The 22,664-nt window shown below is 42.2% G+C and overlaps 1 protein-coding gene across 2 annotated transcripts in view; it reads right to left on the bottom strand.

Moving 5' to 3' along the window:
• Window positions 1-14,931, bottom strand: part of cry1a (cryptochrome circadian regulator 1a) — a 48,514-nt gene extending 33,583 nt beyond the window's left edge. Inside the window, exons 1-2 of one of the 2 annotated variants that reach the window (XM_060903308.1) lie at window positions 14,061-14,931; window positions 1,741-1,849 (exon numbers count right to left, since the gene is read on the bottom strand). In XM_060903308.1, the coding sequence (XP_060759291.1) occupies window positions 1,741-1,849; window positions 14,061-14,218 (267 nt within the window). In that variant the 5' untranslated portion in view covers window positions 14,219-14,931. The remainder of the gene's footprint in view (window positions 1-1,740; window positions 1,850-14,060) is intronic. The other variant, XM_060903306.1, reaches the window with a different exon arrangement.
• Window positions 14,932-22,664: the final 7,733 nt, after the last annotated feature.

Raw genomic sequence — 22,664 nt, 5'->3', positions numbered from 1 at the left:
GTGAAAACATTGAATTAATGGCATGGCCTGCCCAGAGTCCTGATCTCAACCCAATAGAGAACCTCTGGAAAATCCTTGGTGACAAAGTTATGGTCAAGAAACCCTCTACAATCACCGAACTGTGGAGGAGGCTGGAAGAAGAATGGACCAAAATCACACCAGAGCAGTGTGAGAGACTAGTGCTATCCTGTGGCCGCAGATGTGCTGAAGTCATTCACAGCAGAGGCCTGTACACTTCTTACTAATTGCTGACTGTTGTAACCTTCAGATTTTTGTTCCAGATTGTTGTTCTCTAATTTTGATCAGTGTGTTCTCTAATTTTGATCAGTGCGTTTTCTGAAAAATATTTTTTTTTGTGAAATGCCTTTAGTCATTTTGTGAAAAAAATGTTGTTGAACCATGATATGGACACAATAAAATGTCATTTAACTGTTGAGCAGTGAAGATGGTATTATTTCAAAATTATTCAAGTTTTTATAAGTTGTTCTCTAATTTTGATCTCCAGTGTGTATATATATATATATATATATATATATATATATATATATATATATATATATATATAAGGGCTGTAACAATATGCATATCGAAATCGCGATACGTAGAGCCACGATCCGTGTCGCGATACAAGAAGGCAGAATCGTGGTACACCCTTTCAAACTTCTCCTCAGCCCAAAAACAGAGGTGCTTCCAAACTTCAATTTATGAATACTTTACTTTTTATTTAAATTACATTTTAAACTTACTTAAATTACTTTTATTTTTTATATCTATTAGTAAGTCATTTTTTCGCCGACCTGCGACAATCTTCTGCGAGTCACGCAACGTCCACACTCGCCACTGGCAGAGCATTCGTTTCTTTTAAGCGGTCGCCATTCTGGTTGCGACGCGGGGAGCGAATCTGTAAACAAGCAGCTCATTGGCTGGCTAGGTGTGCCACAAGCCAATCACAATCACTTGACCGGAAAGGCATGCAGTGTTGCCAGATTGGGCGGGTTTAGGTGCTTTTTGGCTGGTTTTGAACATATTTTGGGGTGGAAAACGTTAGCAATATCTGGCAACACTGAAGGCATGTCTGCTTGGGCGGAAGCCTTCTGCGGCAGTTACATTTTGACACACGAGCAATGTTTCACTATAAAAATTCCGTAATTTCCATCTGTTTTCCGCGATCACAGAAAGTCATTGGCCCTATGAGAGTGAGACAGTGAGAGAGCCACCCCTATACCCCCCCCCAAAAAAATCTTAACGGATTTACACGATTTGGAAAAATGACTTTTTCAGAACCAAAAAAACCAGAGCTTCCGGCTCAACAGTATTATTTTGAGAAATAAAACAATCTTTGGATATACATTTGTTCATTTTTGCATACATATTACTCATTCTCTGCAGTGGTCTGAATTATTTGTTATTAAATAGTTAATGTAAGTAAGTAAATGTTAATAAGTCAAATTTACTACTTTAAAAATACATTTAAAAAAAATCGTGGGTGTATCGAATCGTGGGTCAAAAATCGCGATACGAATCGAATCGTGAGTTGGGTGTATCGTTACAGCCCTTATATATATATATATATATATTTTTTTTTTTTTAATGATTTTTACCTTGTGCTTTGGATTGCTGTTGCCTCACAGAACATACACATGATCCAAAAAAGCATGAGGGATGTGAACTTTTTCACTCAACTGTACATGAACATGAGCACAATTAGAACTTAAATGTGTGTGAGAAATGTTGTGGTACCTTGAAGAGCCTGGGGAAGACGTCGGTGGGCTGGCCCCGGATTACAAACAAGCGGGAGTTGAGTTTGCGGAGGCTGGCGTCCAAATCCTCCAGACACTGTAGTAAAAACCTGCGGAATATAAAATAAATATAGACAATTAGTTATCCAGGAAGCCTTCTGGATACTATACATTCACATCCAAAAATAACATCATGAAACACTGAAACTAGCAGCAGTGATGGTTCTGTGTTTAACAGATTGACTAAATATACTGCAGTAAGTAATACTGCATCAGTAACATTATTACTCTAAATTACACAACAACCTTCACCGAAGATATTTAGCAAAACTGTTTTGTAAGCAAACTGTTCCTATACAAGGTCAGTGGTGTTTATTAGACGTAAACACGGCTTCCTGATTGCACCGACACAGACATGTACGTCAGGTACAACCTCAAGAGAACAGCAAGCTGGCTTAGCGGTTAGTGTGTCCACTTCTCAACCAGGAGATCATGAGTTCTTCTCATGGTTGGGTCAGACCAAAGATCGTTATCAGAACGGTACCTGCTGCCATCTGGCGAGATGCCACAATACAGATGCGAGTAGCGAGTTAAAACACTCATGGTTACCACAGGACTGCCCTTGTAGTTTTCTACGACAGTAGTTTCAGCCACAAGGTTTACATTAATGCACTGGTTCTAATATGTGATCATTTCTGTAGGAAGAATATACACAGGGATGCTCTACAGAAAAGGATTAAAACCAGCTGTAATCAGGGACGCCGTGCCATGGATCCGGGGACCCGGGTTCGATTCCGGCCCAAGGTCATTTCCCGGTCTCTCCTGCTCATTTCCTGTCTCTACACTGTCCTGTCCAGTCCAATGATAAAGGTGAAGAAAGCCCAAAAAATAAAAAAACCTGGCTGTAATCGTGAATACGTTAGTGAGGAAATATTGTTTGCATTTTTGTAAGGAGGCTCCAACTTCAGCACTTTGTAATGGTCAAAGGTAAAGCTGGGCTTTGCGGTTTCTCGGTAACATCAGTGTTGTAGTCGAGTCACTAAAACTCGAGTCCGAGTCCAGTCTCGAGTCCCCGGTGTTCAAGTCCGAGTCATTAAAAAAAAATATTGAGTCCGAGAACACCACTCCAACTGCACCATTTGATGGTGGCTGTTTCAGCGCCGTTAACATTAGTTAACGACTCGACTCTAGTTTGTTTTCAACTCACTTCTTTTGTGGAGACTTAACAGGCTTGTACTGATACTGTCTTCATGAGCTGAGACGAGTTATCTTAAAACAACGTTATCTTAAAAGTGCATATCCTGGACCAATTTCGTTTTGTTTTTTTTTAAATATGAAAGTATGTCCCTTTACACACTCATCCAGAAGGGTAATTTTGCACAAGGCCATCTGTCTACAGCAGAAAAAAATAAAATAAAACGCATCTGGAAAAATCCCAGAATCTTGATGTTATCTGCGGAAGCGCCAGCAGGCTGCGCGAGCTTTGCACGGTTTCAGTGCACAGCCTGTGTAGACCAAGCGCTCCCATTTCTCTCTCATTGTCCGGTCTTTTGGGAAACGATGAGTACTAATCCCATCAAGATTGGTGTTGCTACACCCTCCTACGATACATCTGTTAACCATTTTAATAATTACGCGATAATGTTGAAGAAATTTGCAGAAAACCACCAGGTCGTTTTCTCATAAACAAACCAGCGCTGACGTAGGATTCAGAAGGAGGCGTCCCGCACGCGACGTCACGAAAATCAGTGTTTGCCAGGAAATCCAAATACAAAGGTTTTTCAGAGGCGGACCAATTCAGCTCAAATGGCTTGATTTCAACTGAATTTTTCTGGTACTGCGCAAGGTAAAAAAAAATTGCAGAGAATTCAGAATGTTACAGATATTTGACCAAAGTTTAATATAAAAAATAGGAGAATTACACTGATCTTGCTCCTGAATTTACCCGTGATATGCACTTTAAAATCGTTTTCATTTTGAGCGAACAGTAAAGTCAGTTGTATTTTATAGAATTCAAACGTGATTCAACATATAAATGGTTTGCTGTCAAGCCTTCCATTTCCAGTTGAGAGTAGGCCGCGCGCATTTTGGCTGCCGCTTCTCACCGGAGCTTTTCATTTTTCTTTTTGTGTTTGTATAGTTTGATGTTTGTTTGAGCGTTTTGTCCGCCGGCTGTGGCGTAGCTCCGGACCCAGTTTTGGCATCGGTTTCCTTCAGGCCTTGGTCCGCCATGGGTGATGCCTGTGCTCTTCGCTATGGACTGCAGTGAACTTGTTGCTCTTTTTAACATCGTGGTTGTCCAGTGGTGCTTTTGTGCTTGGCGCAGTGTTCCGAGCGATGTTGCCCGGTGGCGTCACGGGATTTATCTTCGTGCGCCTGGTGGGATTGTGGTAGCTACGCCATTGGAATTACATCCTGACCCTCTTTTAGTGGACTCCCCCCCCATTGTAAAGCGACCTTGGGTGTGAGAAAGGCGCCACATAAATTGAACTGATTATTATTACTAATCAAATAAAAATTGATTGGTTTGTTTTTCACACACCGTTCATTGTTTTCCACTGTGAATGTTAGTTAAAAAAAAAAAAGGTCATATGATAAAATGCTTAGTGATTTGCACTCGGTCCGTACAGCATGACCTTGAGCCAAATATTTTCCCGTCTGGCCCTCCCACTCAGTCGATAAATACAGAACATTTTCATGAACTGGATGTCACTAGTGTCTTTGTTTCAGGCTCTTATTTACATTTTTTTCTCGTCTTCAAATTAGCTTCACCCCCATCAGCAACAGAGGTGCTCAACTCCGCCCCTTTCCTTTCCAATTCAGGGAGCTGAAGGTTCTAAAAATGTCCAAACTGCTGATTTCATCACATTCATTTTGTAATTTATGCTACAAATGTGGCTGAAAATAGATGCTTTTGCTCCATCTGGTATATGTAATTTCATAAAATGGCTTACTTTAATTACACACTAATTACATCATACTGTATTATAAAACAGCGTGGCTGAGTTCTCACATCTGATTGGCCAGAAGATGAATTTTACATAACAGCAGCTCTAACAATGACAAACAGGTTTATATGAATGCATTCGTTTGAACAGGTTATGTTAGTATACCAACTATAACAGCAGCTCCTTCACAGGCACGTGTATGGGAGATGCTTTAAATAATCTCGGACTAATGTGTTGTTTATGTAGCACATTTTCTAACCCGTATGTAGGAATATTTAATATGAAACTTGCAACCAAGTTGTTTCACGCATGCTCCATAACATTACATGTAACTACAAACAGTGAAAAAGAAAGAAGTGTCGTTCATTAATACTCATTAATACATTTGAAATAAAATGTAATCATTGGAAAATCCGCTGCTGTTATTGGAATAACACACTTCAGATCAGGCACGTGCACACATAGGGCTTTAGGGGTGCTTGAGCCCCTGCCCTTTTTACCTCGAATTAAATGTTGCCCTTTTAAAATAATAATAATAATAATAATAATAATAATACAGTCCTGTTAGAAGTTTAAAACAACGGCGGTACAAAAACTCCACGGCAATCTACCAATTTTCTTGTAATATGGGGTCACTGTGTGCGTTGAGCTGCCGCTTCTCTGTCCATTGCTGCTCCGCTCAAGTGCGGCCAGAGAGAGGGGGCACGCGGACGGGAGTGAGAGGGAAGAAGCCGCTGTGCTGCCACAATTATAACAGAGGAGACGTGACAGTGAGGCAGCTTGAACATGTGAGTTATGGTCTAACAGTTAGCCCTTTCAAACTGTATGTACATGACATTTGGGCGTTTGTAGGGCTACTGACATTTGTGCGAGTAATTTAAGTCTCTCTAGTTTAATAATCTGCTTGTTAACTGACGTGACCTGACGGACTGATTTTTATCATTTTGTCCATTAGGCTATTTACTTATTTGTTCAAAGTTCAGGTTTCAATCAGTACGTTTACATGCACATCCAAATCGAGCTGCTGTCGGTAATCGAGCTAAGGGTCCCAGCAGGGGTGCCAGAGAAATCCAATCCTACATGCACACAAGGAAATCGAGCTATTGTGTGAGGTACATTGTACACCCGAGCCACAGGTGGTGCTACACGCCCCATCGTGTTGGTACACTTCCGGTTGTCGTCATGAAGAAGAGCTATTCAAGAGTATAAACAAAGTTATCAGTTCCGTGTTCACAAGAAGAACGACGACGAGGACAGCAACATCGAGATTATATATATTTCAACTCCTTAAGCTGAATGAGCATGAACTCTATCTCCTCATTGCTCCAGAAGTGCACGTTTCTACTACTGTTGTCATGCCGACCGAGGCTGTTGTGTTTCCCGCTTGTGGTCTCGTCACTCATCACTTCCGGAAGTAGCTCGGCTACAATCGCATAATCTAGGTCGCGTAGCTCGATTACGAGAAATCCAGTTCGGTTCGATTTCAGCCGAGCTAAGGTGTTTCCATGCCATTTAGAACTTCGATTTTCTCTATGTGCATGTAAACGCACTGACTGTTCAATGTTAAATCTTTAACAATAAAAAAGCCTAATAATGCACCAGTGTTTTATTGCTTTGAATGTCTTCCAAGCCTATGATAATGTGAGTGACAATTTTGCTGACACAAAAGAAATGGCAATTGCATATCACTTTCCCCAACACAGGACACATAGCTAAGTACTTACCTTCCTATTAGTACGTTAATTTTAATTCTACATTTCCATATTTTGGAAAGGATCGGGGAAAAAAAAAAATCATGCACTTGCTGCCCTTTTTCTGACTTTGAGCCCCTGCCCCTCTATAATCCTGTGCATGTCCCTGCTTCAGATTGTGCGATTATATAAAAATAATCCACTTCAGAGTATGCACCCAGAACGGATTATTTTTGTACAGCGGCATGCTCTGTTGTGCGTCATGCGTCACTTACATAAAAACCTGTTTCACTTTTGAAAAGCAAACGTGATAAATCATTACAATCAACTCTTAAAGGGGAACTGAAGTCATTTTTAAACTTGCTTAATTTCTTAACGTGTTATTCAATTACGTTTTGGGTTTTAGTAACCTTATATCGTGACTCATACTGGCAACTAATTGCAATGAAATATTATACTTATCGGCCTATTCGGATTTTAGCCGTGTTGAATTTAGTTCGTTTGGTCCACGGCAGGCGTCGCTTATCCGCGTGATCTTCATGAGACTTTTGCGAGACTTCGAAACGTGAAGAAGTGTCAGCGCCGCCCGCCATTTTGAAAACTGTTTTCCAAACGAAGTATTGCACAAAAACGAGTTTAAATGACGATTACTGCCTACTTTTTTCAAACTTTCCTGATTGCTATCACAACAAACAAAACTTCTGGCTTGATTACATCAGCATTCGAAAGAGGGCGCGCGCGTCTTTGGACAACGTTGGCAGATGTCGGTCACTTTGATTTCCGCTGAACGTTTTACTTCCGTCCTATGATGTCTCGCACAGGTCTCAACGAATCTCGTTTACGGCCGTTGCTATATTACAAAGCATATTTCAAACACTCATAACTTGCTATAGCAGTGACAAAATAGCGATCAAAAATGCATTCTGATATTTAATAAAATGAGACAAATAGAATTTTGATGATAAAAAAATTTGCCTTCAGTTCTCCTTTAAGACATGATAATGTAGAAATACATTTCTACCTCGCTGCTTTATTGTTCTGGTTTATTAAAACAGCATGAATGCACAAACTGTTGCCCACACTAACCAGGGAGTATGTTCTAACCGAGTGACACCCACAGACAAGTCAGAGACGTGCATTATGGCTGTTGCCAGGTAACGGGCTCAGTAGTGGCCTGCATTATCCCGGTAATAGCTGGGCACACTGGCGGTTTGAAAACATGGTGGGTGAGAGTAAACCGGAGAACGAGAAATAAATGTCTTACAGGTCAAACCAATTCTGAAGCACAGCAGTAAAACGTCCATTTCAAATTGTGGCACAATTCTGTAGCGTTCGTTCACTTTTTTAAGGAAAAGCATTTCAAATCAACCTTAGCCCATATGTACATACAGAATTATTGGCACCCTACATGAAAATGAACAACAATTAAACAAATATAGCCCAGGTCTGAATTACTTCACCTCGTGTCCACTTGCCCGTGATTAAATTACCAGATCCGATTTAGTCTGCAGAGCTTGGTATGCTCGATTTAACCCAGCTCTTAATTGCTTTTACTGATGGCAGTGATTGAAACCTGACCTCCCTTGGGGTCGGGAGGTCAAGCAGCGGATTGTTTATATAGGCGTCAGGAAAGGGTGAGTGACGGGGAGTACCATGTACATATCAGACCTCCCCTACCCTTAGGGACCAAGGGGCAAAACAGTCCCCCCCAATCACTCTGAAAAGAGTCAAACTCTGCTGCCAATTGAGGTTTTTCACCCACGTGACCAAGTCATGTGAGGCTGCCATTTTGGACGTCACGGCTCGAATCAGTTTGAATGCGAGGAAGGCGACAAACGAAAAACATAAAAGAAAAAGGAGCGAGATGCAGAAAACACCTTCACTATCCAGCGACGTAGGGCATTTACAGGGCGAGCAGAGGGAGAGGTATTTGCAAAAATTGAGGTTAGCAGGCTTAGAGAACGACGTTTACCTGCTTCCACCAGGATTGTTCACTGACAGCTAAGGTTTGTTCACATTTTCATTTACTTTCGGTCCTCAGGATAAACAAAATGTTATTAAATGTCATTGAAATAACTTCTTAGTCTGTTGAGACATGGCCCGTTATAAGTTTTTCCTTTACTGTATTTACTAGTTTACTGAGCTAGCGCGCTCCGGCGCCGGCTGGCGCTAGCCAGCCTGCCCCGGAGCACGCTAGCTCAGTAAACTAGTAAATACAGTAAAGGAAAAACTTGAGACTGAAAGGTTTTAACAGTCATCCAAATGACTGAACGTAAACGTTGCTACAGCAACATACTAGGTACTATGTTGACATTAGCTAGCTTGACGTTCAAAATGGTGGACACCGGGGCGTCACGTGACCCTGTGACGTCAGGTGAAAAACCTCAATTCCTGCTTATAACTTTTACGTGTCTGCTTTCAATTACTAACATCTTGACTGCTCCCAAGTCCTAATTCTTTCAGTAGATGGCAGCCAGATGCGATATTACTAAATTTCAACACGAACCGTGCCCTGGTGCTATTTTTTTTTGCTCCACTAAAGCTAGGGCCACCCCCAGTGAGTATTTACTTGCACTGGTGGGTACCCCCAGTTCTTCAGTGCTTTTAATGCATGACAGCTTCCAATCACTAGACGTTGATATCAATCACTAGACGTTGATCAGGCCCAGCTGTTGTGTAGTTTTACACAGGCAACAACCCAAGTCTGAATTACTTTGCCAGGAAAATCTAGGCCAAAGTACTGGATTGGCACAGCAGTAAATAAATAGGAGTTGGGAGAATAATCAGACTTTGCATAGGTCCTGATGGAAATAAAAAGATTAAAATTGAGCACTGTTTTCTGCTTTGGACCTATTTATTATAATCCAATATTTTTTCAAACATTTAGGCTTGTGCACAGTGCACATTTTCCAGACTGAGATTGGCCATTTCTGTCAGTGCGTTTACATGCACATCCAAATCGAGCTACTGTCGGTAATCAAGAGCTAAGGGTCCCAGCAGGGGTGCCAGAGAAATCCAATCCTACATGCACACAAGGAAATCGAGCTATTGTGTGAGGTACATTGTGCACCCGAGCCACAGGTGGCGCTACACGCCCCATCGTATTGGTACACTTCCGGTTGTCGTCATGAAGAAGAGCTATTCAAGAGTATAAACAAAGTTATCAGTTCCGTGTTCACAAGAAGAACGACGATGAGGACAGCAACATCAAGATATATATATATATATATATATATATATATATATATTAACTCCTTAAAGGTCCCATGGCATGGTGGTTTGTTGATGCTTTAAACGGGCTCGTGGAGGTTTCCGGATGTTATATCCGCAGCCTTTCTCGAAATGAACCCTCGGCACGTAAATATAACCTTCTGGGAGAAAGCCCCATTTCAGCGCTTTTCCCAGTGCGTCGTTTTGCTAATGAGAAGCAGGAGGCGGGGAAGGGTAGAGGGTGGGGGCGGGCCATGGGGGGAGGGGGAGGGGCTTGACCAAGCTGCGCACATACATACTCGCTGCTATCAGCGCCTGTAGCCACGCTGCTAAGACAAAACCCCGTTCTCCCTCGGACTCCTTTCGTAAACTCAACGTGACACAGAGAACAGAGAGTGAGAGCGTTCGGAGTGGTAGTTTACGAACATATAATACCCTAGGCTTGAACACGCACTCCATAACCAAAGAGGATAGAAGCAGCAACTACAGCAACATAGCGCTTATCCAACAGAAGACATGCATTGCGGCGCAATAGTCAAACATAAGCTCATAAGTTACAGTGGATGTAGGTCACCAGGGAATCTCTCACTGATCTGGCACATACAAGTGCCATTATTATTTCCCCTTCGTCTCATCCCGACACACTTCCGCAGCTTATACAATCGCTACACGAGGACACAAGGTGGCATGATGCCACCACACATGACCTCACCAGAATGTAATTATTACACAACAAGAGTAAATCAACCACAGTCTCTCTCTCACACACACACACACACACACACACACACATTAAAACCAGCTTTAAAAACACAGGCAACTGAAATCTTTGGGACAGTGGGAACAGAAACAAATGAAACGTTGTAAAATGATCAATGATACAGTCTTTACGTGGCTCCTCATATGATTTTTGTGAAACAGCGTGTTAGTAAATATGTCTCGAATCATCACATTATAAAACTAGTGTTTGATAAAATGATCACATTTGTTCTGAACAATTCCAAGGACCCAGATGCATTAAAATTCATAACACTAGATATACAAATTAATAATATAAAACTAGTCAGAGTAGGCTTTTTGTCATGACAGGCAAATAAATAAAATTTTTTAAAAAGTGAGAAGGATCCCAATATTTTCTTTGATCGGAGTGTATTCGTGTAGTCTACATTCAGCCTGATGCTCAGTGTTGCCATCTTCGTGACTTTGTTGCTCGACTTGGTGATTTTTCAAACCTCTTTATTTCAATAAAGTGCCTACTAACAAATCTAAACTTTTCAAGCAGACATTCGCAACTGTCCTGCAGTGGATATGACTCTCACAGAGCAGGTACTACGACTTTAGTCGGCACACTCAACTCACCACCAGCTGCGTAAAGCCTGACTCGTGTTTGTGAGTCATTGTTGCCAATCACTGATGACCATTGTTTAATAACCAAATACTGATCATTCTTCTCTATAACCAATCAGTGATCACTACTATTTGCCAACAACCAATCACGAATCACCATTGTTCCATGACCAATCACAACTGTTTCACAAACGACCACTAATCACCACTGTTTTCCAGCAGCAAGTCATTAATCATTGTTAAATCACTAATCACAATCATTTGATGATCAATCACTACTGTTTCACAAGCAATCACTAATCACCACTATTCTGTGACAACCAGCCACCAATCACTGTTTAATCATGACTCACCATTGTTCCATGACCAATCACAACTGTTTCACAAGCAACCACTAATCGCCAATCACCATTATTCAATAGCCACTCACTAATTTTGCTGTTTCAGAACAACCAACCACTACCCACTAATGTTAAATGACCAACCACTAATCACTACTGTTTCACAGCAACCAATCACCATTATTCAACAACCAACCGCTAACCACTATTGGTCAATGACTAATCACCAAACACGAATGTTTCACAACATTCAATCAATAATCACTACTGTCCAATGACTAACCACTAATTGGTTGGTGGGAAAAACAGCAGCGATCACAACTTACCATTCAACAACCAACCAATCTCTAAATCACGACCGCTTCACCAGCAACCAATCACAATTGTTCAATAACTAATCACCAACCATCATTATTAAATGAATACTGGCTAAATCACCACAGTTTCAAAACAATCACTACTGTTTTACAACAACCAATCACTAATCACCAATGTCCCACAGCAACAAATCACTAATCACCACTGTTCAATGGTCAATCGCTGATCACCACTATCAAATGACTGATCACCAAGCACATTTGTTTTTAAAACAGATCACTGATCACCACATATATATTACTTGTTACTAATCACAGTCGTCTCTCAACAACCAGTCACAATTGGTCTATGGCTAATCACTACTGTTTTACAACTACAGATCACCAATCATGAATGTTTTCCAACGGCAAATCACCAATCACCATTGTTCAATGACTAACCACCACTGTTTCCCCAACAACCAATCACTGATCACCACCATTCCTAAGGACCAATTATTGATAGCTGCTTGTCTATTCGCACAGTCCTTCACTTTCGGCTCTCTTCTTGGCTAGATTTAAAAGTAGTAAAAGTGAGCGATTCCATCCTTATATAGATAACTGATTTTTACTCCATTTTGTGCCATGACCAAAGACTTCCTCGTTCGATAAGAAATAAAGTTCTAATCTTTTATTTTATATTATAAAACTATAATCTATTTTAAATCTCTCCAGAAAATCTTCGTGCAACAGGTTTTGATATGATGATCAAGACAACTCAATGAATATGCAAATTAGTTTATGATGTCTGGTGACCTTTTGCACATGCGTTAGCTTCTTTCCACAGAAAACAAATAGCAAGACTGCAGCTGGTTATAGTCCATATAAACCTGTCTGGCACACTGATAAACTTTTGGTGAAAAATCTCCAAAACCCTAATGGTATGTTCACACCAAATGCAGCAAGAGCGTTAAAATTCACTCAGGCTGCTGGTAAATTTGTGGATGCTCGGTCGTGTAGACGAAATAAGCAGCTACAAGGACATCTGGAATGCTTTCTCTTGCAAACTTTATTTAAAAGGCATGCAAAGCAAACATGTCAACCGGTATCTTTGTGCCGACTGACTACAAGTAGGCTATAAAAGTTAACATCATAAAATCTTTTAAAATGTGAATGTAAGAAATCGAGTAACAAAGGAAAACAACAAACAATTATGACTATGTTTGGGAAGAAAATAAACTAACAATTTACAAAAGCCATTTGAGTCATGTGACTTTTGCATCGATGTTAACTGCCAAGTCAAATTTCAGCAAGCAGTTTATCCCCCATTATATATGTCCCTGTGCGAAACAGAGACACATCATAAATAATGGAGAAACCCACCACCACGATTATCAATTTCTCCTCCATTGTACTTAGTAAGAGTTTGGATGGAAACAAAATGTAGGCGCCGTTTACACATACCCGGGTATTTTTAAAAACGCAGGCCTTTGCCTTCCTTTGTGCCTTTCGTTTATACACAAACGGAGTTTTTTCCTCTGAAAACGATTCTTTCTAAAAACCCCGGCAAAAGTGGAGATTTTTTGAAAACTCCGTTTTGCGTTTGTGTGTAAAGAGACCAAAACGGAGTTTTAGGCAATCTTTGTGCCACAAAAGAGTGACCATTGTACATATGACAAGCATGGAAACACTCAGAGTAGCAGCATTTCTGTTATTAAGAGCTATATTCGCCTGTTTGCTTTTGAGAATAAAGCTCATAGACCAGCAGAGACGCATTAGGGCTCGGAGGGCAGCAATTGCGGAGCTTCTGGTGACCAAAAGAGCCCGACCGTACCACCGCCAACGTCAGCGATTTTGGGTTCGACCTGGACGGACTGCTATCTGGTGGGAGAATTTCGAGAATGGCGTTGTCGTCCCGGAGGAATGGCAGGAAAATTTCAGAATGTCGTGATCCTCACTCCTGTCACTCGCAGAGTTGGTACGTCCGTACATACAGGGTGAGTGTACTCACATACGCGCTTCTGTCGGCGGTTCTCGATGAGGCTTCTGATTGGCTTGTGTGGAATTGTCATTCTTCTAACACTGCCACCGACAGTCTTGGCGTAGTTTAACAGCTCTTGACAGCGTATTTATGCGGATCAATATAAACGTAATTTTAAAAAAAAACGCAGCTGTGTGCACGAAGTTATTTTGGAAAACGGAGTTTAGAAAATGTGCGTTTTTAAAAATACCCGGGTATGTGTAAACAGCGCCTTAGACGACCGTGTTCTCTGGTATACTTTCGAGCGGAGCACTTCTAAATCCTGATTGGTTGCCGCCGAACTGCATCATAACTCATTACCATAAAGATGCCTGGACTTCAACTTTATTCTGACGCCACCACTACCAACGATCCATAGAAAATGGACAACTTCTGGTCATTTGGTGTGAACATCAGATAACGCCCACTTTAGCACCACGGCTCAGAAGGTCCACACAGCTCCCATACCTCCACCTGCTGATTCCGACGTTAGAGGATCCTGCAAACCAGGGGTCGAGGATGTAAACACAGCGCACCGTATCCGCTCCCCGGACCGACTCTCGGAGGGAAGGATTGTCGTGGAGCCGCAAGCCCTTCCTGAACCAGTGGATTGTATTTACAACCATTACTTCACCGGACAAACCCTTTAAAGACTTAATATTTCAGGTGTCACCCTTCTCACAAATCTCTGTGCAGTCCCAAAAATGTGATCCAAAGGGGGGAAAAAAAACCCCAAACGTTTGTTCAGTTATGACCTATGCAACAACAAAAAAAGTGTCTTAATGAAGGTATTAAGTTCTGTAAATAAATGAAATTATCCTTGCTCTAACAAACCACTTTCCATCCTGTCAAAGATGTTAAACACCAGCCACAGCTGAACCATTTGGCTCTGTGTATACACGGCGGGCTTTAGGACCGCGCTACGCACTGTACTCCCCTGTTGTATAACTTGTTTTTTTTTCTCCTGGAATCGCAAAATTAAAAAAAATTAAGAAAAATTAAATAAAAACGAAAACAACAGATCAGTTGGTCCTGAACAAAATAATTTGTTTTGTATTTATTTCCTCGAAATCCTCTCACACACACTATCAGCACGCGCTCCAAAACGGTAACGGTTATGTAAATATTAGCATTCGCTAAAACACTCAGTACCGACGTTCCCGGTATCCGAACTCGGTCTTCTACACACCACACACTGAATAAATATCCCTCTGACCAATTTCAGCGCATATTCCTCTCTTAAATCCAAAAATAAAACCTTTTCTTTTCCGCCTCACGCTGAAGCGCCAGCGCACTTTTGCCTACGTAACTCACTCGCTCCACCCAACTACCGCGCGCGTGGACTAACCCGCTTGTGATTGGCTGTCACTCGACCTGACGTCATTGATCCCAAAGTCACGTTCTTCTGGTGTGATAGTTTGGGTCTATTGTATTTTCCGAATTAAATTATCAGTACACACCTAGAACAACTAATAAAATATTTTTTCAAAATGGATTAATATGACAATAGTTAGTGCAAATATTACAAATGATAAATGTATTTGATGCTCCGTCAACAACAGCGACGTAAAAGGTGGCGCACGTGCTCTCGATGCTGATAGGCTGTAGCTAAAGTACCCGGATGAGCACATGCTATCGGGCATGAACGAAAACGGAAGCGTTACTATGATGCGCATGCGCGTTCTTGTCTTTCCGCTCTGACGCTGAATTAGAGTTGATTTGGCGCGCGCTGGTCTGTGCTGAATGAATCCGCACTGTTTACACGGAGCTGTGATCAAGTTTCATCACAGAGCAGAATTTTATCCTCGTGTTGTTGTGCTGAAAATGTTGCAGTTCAACACAACCACACTGTATTTACTGCAATGAAACTCAATTAGCACACAAGCACAGTGGTTCTAAAGCATTGCACTTTAATATATAGATGAAGGTAAATTTTATACAGTACAGAGTAGAGTATTCCTCAAAATCTCATTTGTGCAAATGAGTTGACACTGTGTGTGTGTGTGTGTTCCAGTTTGTATTTTATTTTTTTTATTATTTTACACCTTGTTCAGTTCATCATTTCATCCAGGGGTGGTGTAGTGGTTAGTGCTGTTGCCTCACAGCAAGAAGGTCCGGGTTCGAGCCCTGTGGCTGGCGAGGGCCTTTCTGTGTAGAGTTTCCATGTTCTTCCCGTGGGTTTGCTCCGGTTTCCTCCAAAGACATGCAGGTTAGGCTAACTGGTGAATGGTTGCCTACAGTTAGGTTCATAAATATTTGGACAGAGACAACATTTTTCTAATTTTGGTTCTGTACATTACCACAATGAATTTTGAACAAAACAATTCAGATGCAGTTGAAGTTCAGACTTTCAGCTTTAATTCAGTGGGTTGAACAAAATGATTGCATACAAATGTGAGGAACTAAAGCATTTTGTAAACACAATCCCTTCATTTCAGGGGCTCAAAAGTAATTGGACAAATTAAATAATTGTAAATAAAATGTTCATTTCTAATACTTGGTTGAAAACCCTTTGTTGGCAATGACTGCCTGAAGTCTTGAACATCACCAGACGCTGTGTTTCCTCCTTTTTAATGCTCTGCCAGGCCTTTACTGCAGCGGTTTTCAGTTGCTGTTTGTTTGTGGGCCTTTCTGTCTGAAGTTTAGTCTTTAACAAGTGAAATGCATGCTCAATTGGGTTGAGATCAGGTGACTGACTTGACCATTCAAGAACATTCCACTTCTTTGCTTTAATAAACTCCTGGGTTGCTTTGGCTTTATGTTTTGGGTCATTGTCCATCTGTATTATGAAACGCCGATCAATCAGTTTGGCTGGATTTGAGCACACAGTATGTCTCTGAATACCTCAGAATTCATCCGGCTGCTTCTGTCCTGTGTCACATCATCAATAAACACTAGTGACCCAGTGCCACTGGCAGCCATGCATGCCCAAGCCATCACACTGCCTCCGCCGTGTTTTACAGATGATGTGGTATGCTTTGGATCATGAGCTGTACCACGCTTTCACCATACTTTTTTCTTTTCATCATTCTGGTAGAGGTTGATCTTGGTTTCGTCTGTCCAAAGAATGTTCTTCCAGAACTGTGCTGGCTTTTTTAGATGTTTTTTAGCAAAGTCCAATCTAGCCTTTTTATTCTTGAGGCTTATGAGTGGCTTGCACCGTGCAGTGAACCCTCTGTATTTACTTTCATATAGTCTTCTCTTTATGGTAGATTTGGATATTGATACGCCTACCTCCTGGAGAGTGTTGTTCACTTGGTTGGCTGTTGTGAAGGGGTTTCTCTTCACCATGGAAATTATTCTGCGATCATCCACCACTGTTGTCTTCTGTGGGCGTCCAGGTCTTTTTGCATTGATGAGTTCACCAGTGCTTTCTTTCTCAGGATGTACCAAACTGTAGATTTTGCCACTCCTAATATTGTAGCAATTTCTCGGATGGTTTTTTTCTGTTTTCGCAGCTTAAGGATGGCTTGTTTCACCTGCATGGAGAGCTCCTTTGACCGCATGTTTTCTTCACAGCAAAATCTTCCAAATGCAAGCACCACACCTCAAATCAACTCCAGGCCTTTTATCTGCTTAATTGAGAATGACATAATGAAGGAATTGCCCACATCTGCCCATGAAATATCCTTTGAGTCAATTGTCCAATTACTTTTGGTCCCTTTAAAAACAGGGTGGCACATGTTAAGGAGCTGAAACTCCTAAACCCTTCATCCAATTTTAATGTGGATACCCTCAAATGAAATCTGAAAGTCTGGACTTTATGTCCATGTCCATTATATAACTATAACCTGAATATGTTTCAGTAAACAGGTAAAAAAACAAAATTTGTGTCAGTTTCCAAATATATATGGACCTAACTGTATGTGTAAGCCCTGTGATGACCTGGTGACTTGTCCAGGGTGTACCCCACCTTTCGCCCGTAGTCAGGTGGGATAGGCTCCTCCAACCCTGTAGAACAGGATAAAGCAGCTTGAGATGAGATTATCCATCCATTATCTGTAACCGCTTATTCTGTGCAGGGTCGCGGGCAAGCTGGATCCTATCCCAGCTGACTACGGGTGAGAGGCGGGGTACACCCTGGACAAGTCGCCAGGTCATCGCAGGGCTGACACATAGACACAGACGACCATTCACACTCACATTCACACCTACGGTCAATTTAGAGTCACCAGTTAACCTAACCTGCACGTCTTTGGACTGTGGGGGAAACCGGAGCACCCGGAGGAAGAAGAAGAAGAAAGAAGAAACCTTTATTTATCATATGCACACTTCAAGCAGAGTGAGATTCATCCTCTGCATTTAACCAATCTGAAGCAGTGAACACATGCGCACACACACCCAGAGCAGTGGGCAGCCATACTACAGTGCCCGGGGAGCAGTCAGGGGTTAAGTACCTTGCTCAAGGGCACTTCAGCCCAAGGCCGCCCCATGTTAACCTAACTGCATGTCTTTGAATTGTGAGGGAAACTGGAGCGCCCGGAGGAAACCCATGCAGACACCGGGAGAACATGCAAACTCCACACAGAAAGGCCCCCATCAGCCACCGGGCTCGAACCCAGAACCTTCTTGCTGTAAGACGACAGTGCTAACCACTACACCATCTATTATTATTTTCCTTATATGTGTATATTTTTTATTTTATGAGTTCTGTGATTCTTAGGCGTCTACATGGGTCCAAGAAATGTGTTTGTTTGTTGATTGGGTTGGTGGGGCAGTGGTGGCTCAACAGTTAAGGCTGTGCATTATTGATCTGAAGGTCATGGGTTCATGCCCCACCACTGACATGCTGCCACTGTTGAGGAGTAGAAGAAGCTGTTTTTGTCAACCTAGAACATCCATCACTGAACAGAGGAGGTGGTCTGAGGCCCTGTCCACACAGCAACGGATTCAGGTGACTCCAATACAATTGCTTATCGTTTAGGCCTGGCGGCACCGGCGTTTTGGGTGCCCAAAATGCAATCTTTTTGAGAACGGGTTCCAGAGTGGAAAGATCTGGCAACGTTGCCGTTGCGAAGTCATCTGGATGAGTAGAACGGATTTGTTTACGATGATGTCACAACCACATGACTGTGAGTGCTTCACGCCGGGTAGAAGTGTAATGAACTCGATGCGAGTTGTCAACAAATCCTATAACTTGGTTCATGAAACGCGCTTACAAAATATTTTCACTGTGAATATTTATTCTGTAATGGTGCAAAGTGAGAGAGAGAGAGAGAGAGAGAGAGAAAATAGCCCCTAGGGCAGAGTCAATCCCGCCAGCAAAAATAGGGAAAAAAAGGAGTGATCTCACCTCTTCAGATGTTGGTTTAAGTCCTACAATACATTCCTCAAAAAGGGCGTAGAACAACAAATTAATCCATCAACGTGTAGCATTCAATTTATTCCGGACCATTAAAGACGCCGCCTTCCGCGTAGAATCATACGTCATCCTCGCCGCCATATTGGATAGGTCAAAGTGGAGAATAAAGATGCCTCATTCATGTGCTGCGTTTAACTGTACTAACAGGTTTACCATCCAAACGAGATCACATGGGATTACCTTTCACAGGTGAGACTGGAAAAATACTTTTCATTGTATTTGGTCATTATAATGTAATTTTACGAACAGATTTTTCTGACTTTGTGGCTAATATGAAGTCTCGCGCATAATAGTTTATGCGCATGCGTCCTTACTTCTTCTATTGTTCTGGTGTCTCCGAAGGGACCGTCTTACAGCGCCCCTAGAGGTGTGGCATGTGTATTGCATTGTTTTCAGCAAGCGTTGCGTTGCCATATGGACCTGATATTTTACTGATCGTTGCCCATTTGGACGCGATTTATTTTTAAATAACATCTCGTTGCCGTTGTCGTGTGGATGTAGCCTGAGACACCACTTATCAGCCACTTACAATGCAGTCCTTGGCACACTTCTCAGAAAACTGAATACACATCCACACCAAGACTCAGCTGACTTCAATGACTCACAATTGCAAAGAGATCTAATGACCCTCTAGGCTGCTAACACCATTCACTCCTGGCCTCCAGTGACCCCAATATCTACAGGATGACTGAGAGTGTCAATGACCCATGTGACCTCAATGACTCTCCTTAGGGTTGCTTTTGGTCCACTAGAGGATAAATACCTGGAACTCTCCACTAGTCAGACAGAATTGAAGAAGCCTTTTGGATGAGAGGTGAAACGCCTTCAAGGATTTCAAGCAAGTCCAGTTGCCTTCTTGAGCACCTACAGTTTATGATGATCTGGAAGACTGAGAACCTTCAAAGAAATATAGTACATTATGTGCAGTGACAACCATAAATCACCAGACAACCCACTATTATCAAAGAATGTCAACTGGAATCTGATGTGAGCATCACGATGGTGCAGTGGTCATCACTGTCACCTCAAAGCGAGCAGGTTCGAGCCTGCTGGTCGACTGGAGCCTTTTTGTGTGTTGTTTGCATGTTCTCATCATGTCTGCGTGGGTTTCCTCTGGGTGCTCGGGTTTCCTCCCACAGTCCAAAGATGTGGATTAGGTCAACAGGCCATACTCTAAATTGCCCATAAGTGTGAATGTGAGTGACTGTTTGTCTCTCTGTGTTATCCCCAGGATAGATTGGTGATATGTTCAGGTTGTATCCACTTCTTGCCTGAAATCAGCTCACCCACAACCCTCAGTAGGATATATGGTATAGAAAATGGATGGATGGAATCTGCTATTGGGGCAGCATGGTGGTGTAGTGGTTAGCACTGTCGCTTCACAGCAAGAAGGTCCTGGGTTTGAGTTCAGCGGCCAGCGAAGGCCTTTCTGTGTGGAGTTTGCATGTTCTCCCCATGTCTGTGTGGGTTTCCTCTGGGTGCTCTGGTTTCCTCCACAGTCCAAAGATATGCAGGTTAGGCTAATTGGTGGCTCTAAATTGACCGTAGGTGTGAATGTGAGTGTGAATGGTTGTTTGTCTCTGGCTACGTTTACACTAGACCGTATCTGTCTCGTTTTCTTCGCGGATGCACTGTCCGTTTACATTAACCCCCCTGAAAAAGCGGGGAAACGGGAATCCGCCAGCGTCCACGTATTCAATCTAGATCGTATCAGCTCCGGTGCTGTGTAAACATTGAGAATACGCGAATACGCTGTGCTGAGCTCTAGCTGGCGTCTCATTGGACAACGTCACTGTGACATCCACCTTCCTGATTCGCTGGCGTTGGTCATGTGACGCGACTGCTGAAAAACGGCGCAGACTTCCGCCTTGTATCACCTTTCATTAAAGAGTATAAAAGTATGAAAATACTGCAAATACTGATGCAAATACTGCCCATTGTGTAGTTATGATTGTCTTTAGGCTTGCCATCCTTCCACTTGCAAGTAATAAGTGATATGCGCTGGGATCTCACACACAGCGGCTCAGTCCCGAATCGTGGCTTGTTCACTTCACTCGCGCGCTCTGTGAGCTGCGCAGGGCCGGAGTGCACACCCTCCAGAGGGCACTCGCTGTTCAGGGCGGAGTGATTTGGAGCGCAGGATGCCTGCGGAGCCGAGCGTATCCGCGTATTGGTGTTGCTGTGTGCACGGCTAATGGTTTTAGTGTAAACGCGAATCGTTTTAAGAACGTTAATCTGATGATCCGCTGATTCGACGTAATGTAAACGTAGCCTCTGTGTCAGCCCTGCAATAACCTGGCGACTTGTCCAGGGTGTACCCTGCCTCTCACCCATAGTCAGCGGGGATAGGCTCCAGCTTGCCTGTGACCCTGTAGGACAGGATAAGCGGCTAGAGATAATGGATGGATGGATGGATGGATGGAATCTGATATCAGTTTTAGTCAAAAATTAAAAAGATTTTTCTGTGTGGAAATTTCAGGAATTAATGAAATTCTTTGGTTCCAATAAATAGCCAAAATATTAGTGTACATGTAATAATGTGCCTTATTTTTGGTTAGTTTATTTGCAATAAGTAAGCCTGTACTGAGGGGCCCATGACCGTTTTTAGAACAGTTAAAGTTATGTCCCTGACTGTAAAACAGTTAGAAAACATCTACACTGGTGTCTAGTTGATGGTCAGTGCTGCCGGTGTATTTGTATGTGTTTTGAAGGTATATATTACTTTTGGGAGACAACACAGTGGTGTCATGGTTAGCACTGTTGCCTCACAGCAGGCAGGGTCTGGGTTCAAGCCCAGGTCTGGCAGGGGCCTTTCTGTATGGAGTTTGCATGTTCTCTCCGTGTCTATGTGGGTTTCCTCAGGGTGCTCCGGTTTCCCCCACAGCCCAAACACATGCGGTTAGATTAACTGGCTACTTTAAATTGCCCATAGGTGTGTGTGAGTGTGCAGAAAGGAACTGGCTACCCTACTGCTGCAATCCTGGCCAAGTCAACCAGGCATGGTTTGCCTCAAGTCTGGATTGGGTTTGGCAGTGACGACAATGACGACGACGATTACTTTTGGGAAATGTTTCTGACATTATTTTCTTGTTCCAGACATAGTTGCATTTTGGTTAATTGAGTTAATCTTTTTTGGATTGTTGATTTTGAAAAAAAATATCTAAAAATGTACAGAATATACAGATAACAGGAATATGATATAGATGATGTGATAGAGCCTGGGGATTGGGCCAATACACTCTTGCATTACTGCTGTTAGCCACTAGTGGGAAGCAAATGTATATTAAATGTACATTACTTCCTGACTCCATATACAGTTTACAGTAAGATGGTTTCATTGAATGCTTTCTGTACATTAATCATCTTTAATCTAGAGATAAAGAGGCCTAGATATGGACACGATTCCTGTTAAAGCTTGAGAACTGGATTAGTCAATAGCCGCATAACAAATTGCACCCTTTTGGCCTATTTCACGAGCAAATAAGTATGGAATAAAACATGATGGGGGAGTGCAGTTATAGGAAACTAATCAGTGCCACTGCATTACACCCTGACAAGAAGCAGAGTTTCTGCTACCACCTTGAAGTTGACTATTGATCTATAGATCAGTGTATTTTATTCCTCTTATACCAGGACATTTTGAATTAATTATAGAACAGATCATTATACTTTATATCCATTTAACATTGTCCATGAAACAAATTAGTTCC

Source organism: Neoarius graeffei, chromosome 21, assembly GCF_027579695.1.
Source record: "Neoarius graeffei isolate fNeoGra1 chromosome 21, fNeoGra1.pri, whole genome shotgun sequence".
Classification (NCBI taxonomy): Eukaryota; Metazoa; Chordata; class Actinopteri; order Siluriformes; family Ariidae; genus Neoarius; species Neoarius graeffei.
The sequence above is the reverse complement of the archived record's forward strand: the minus strand, read 5'-3'. Positions and strand labels throughout refer to the sequence as shown.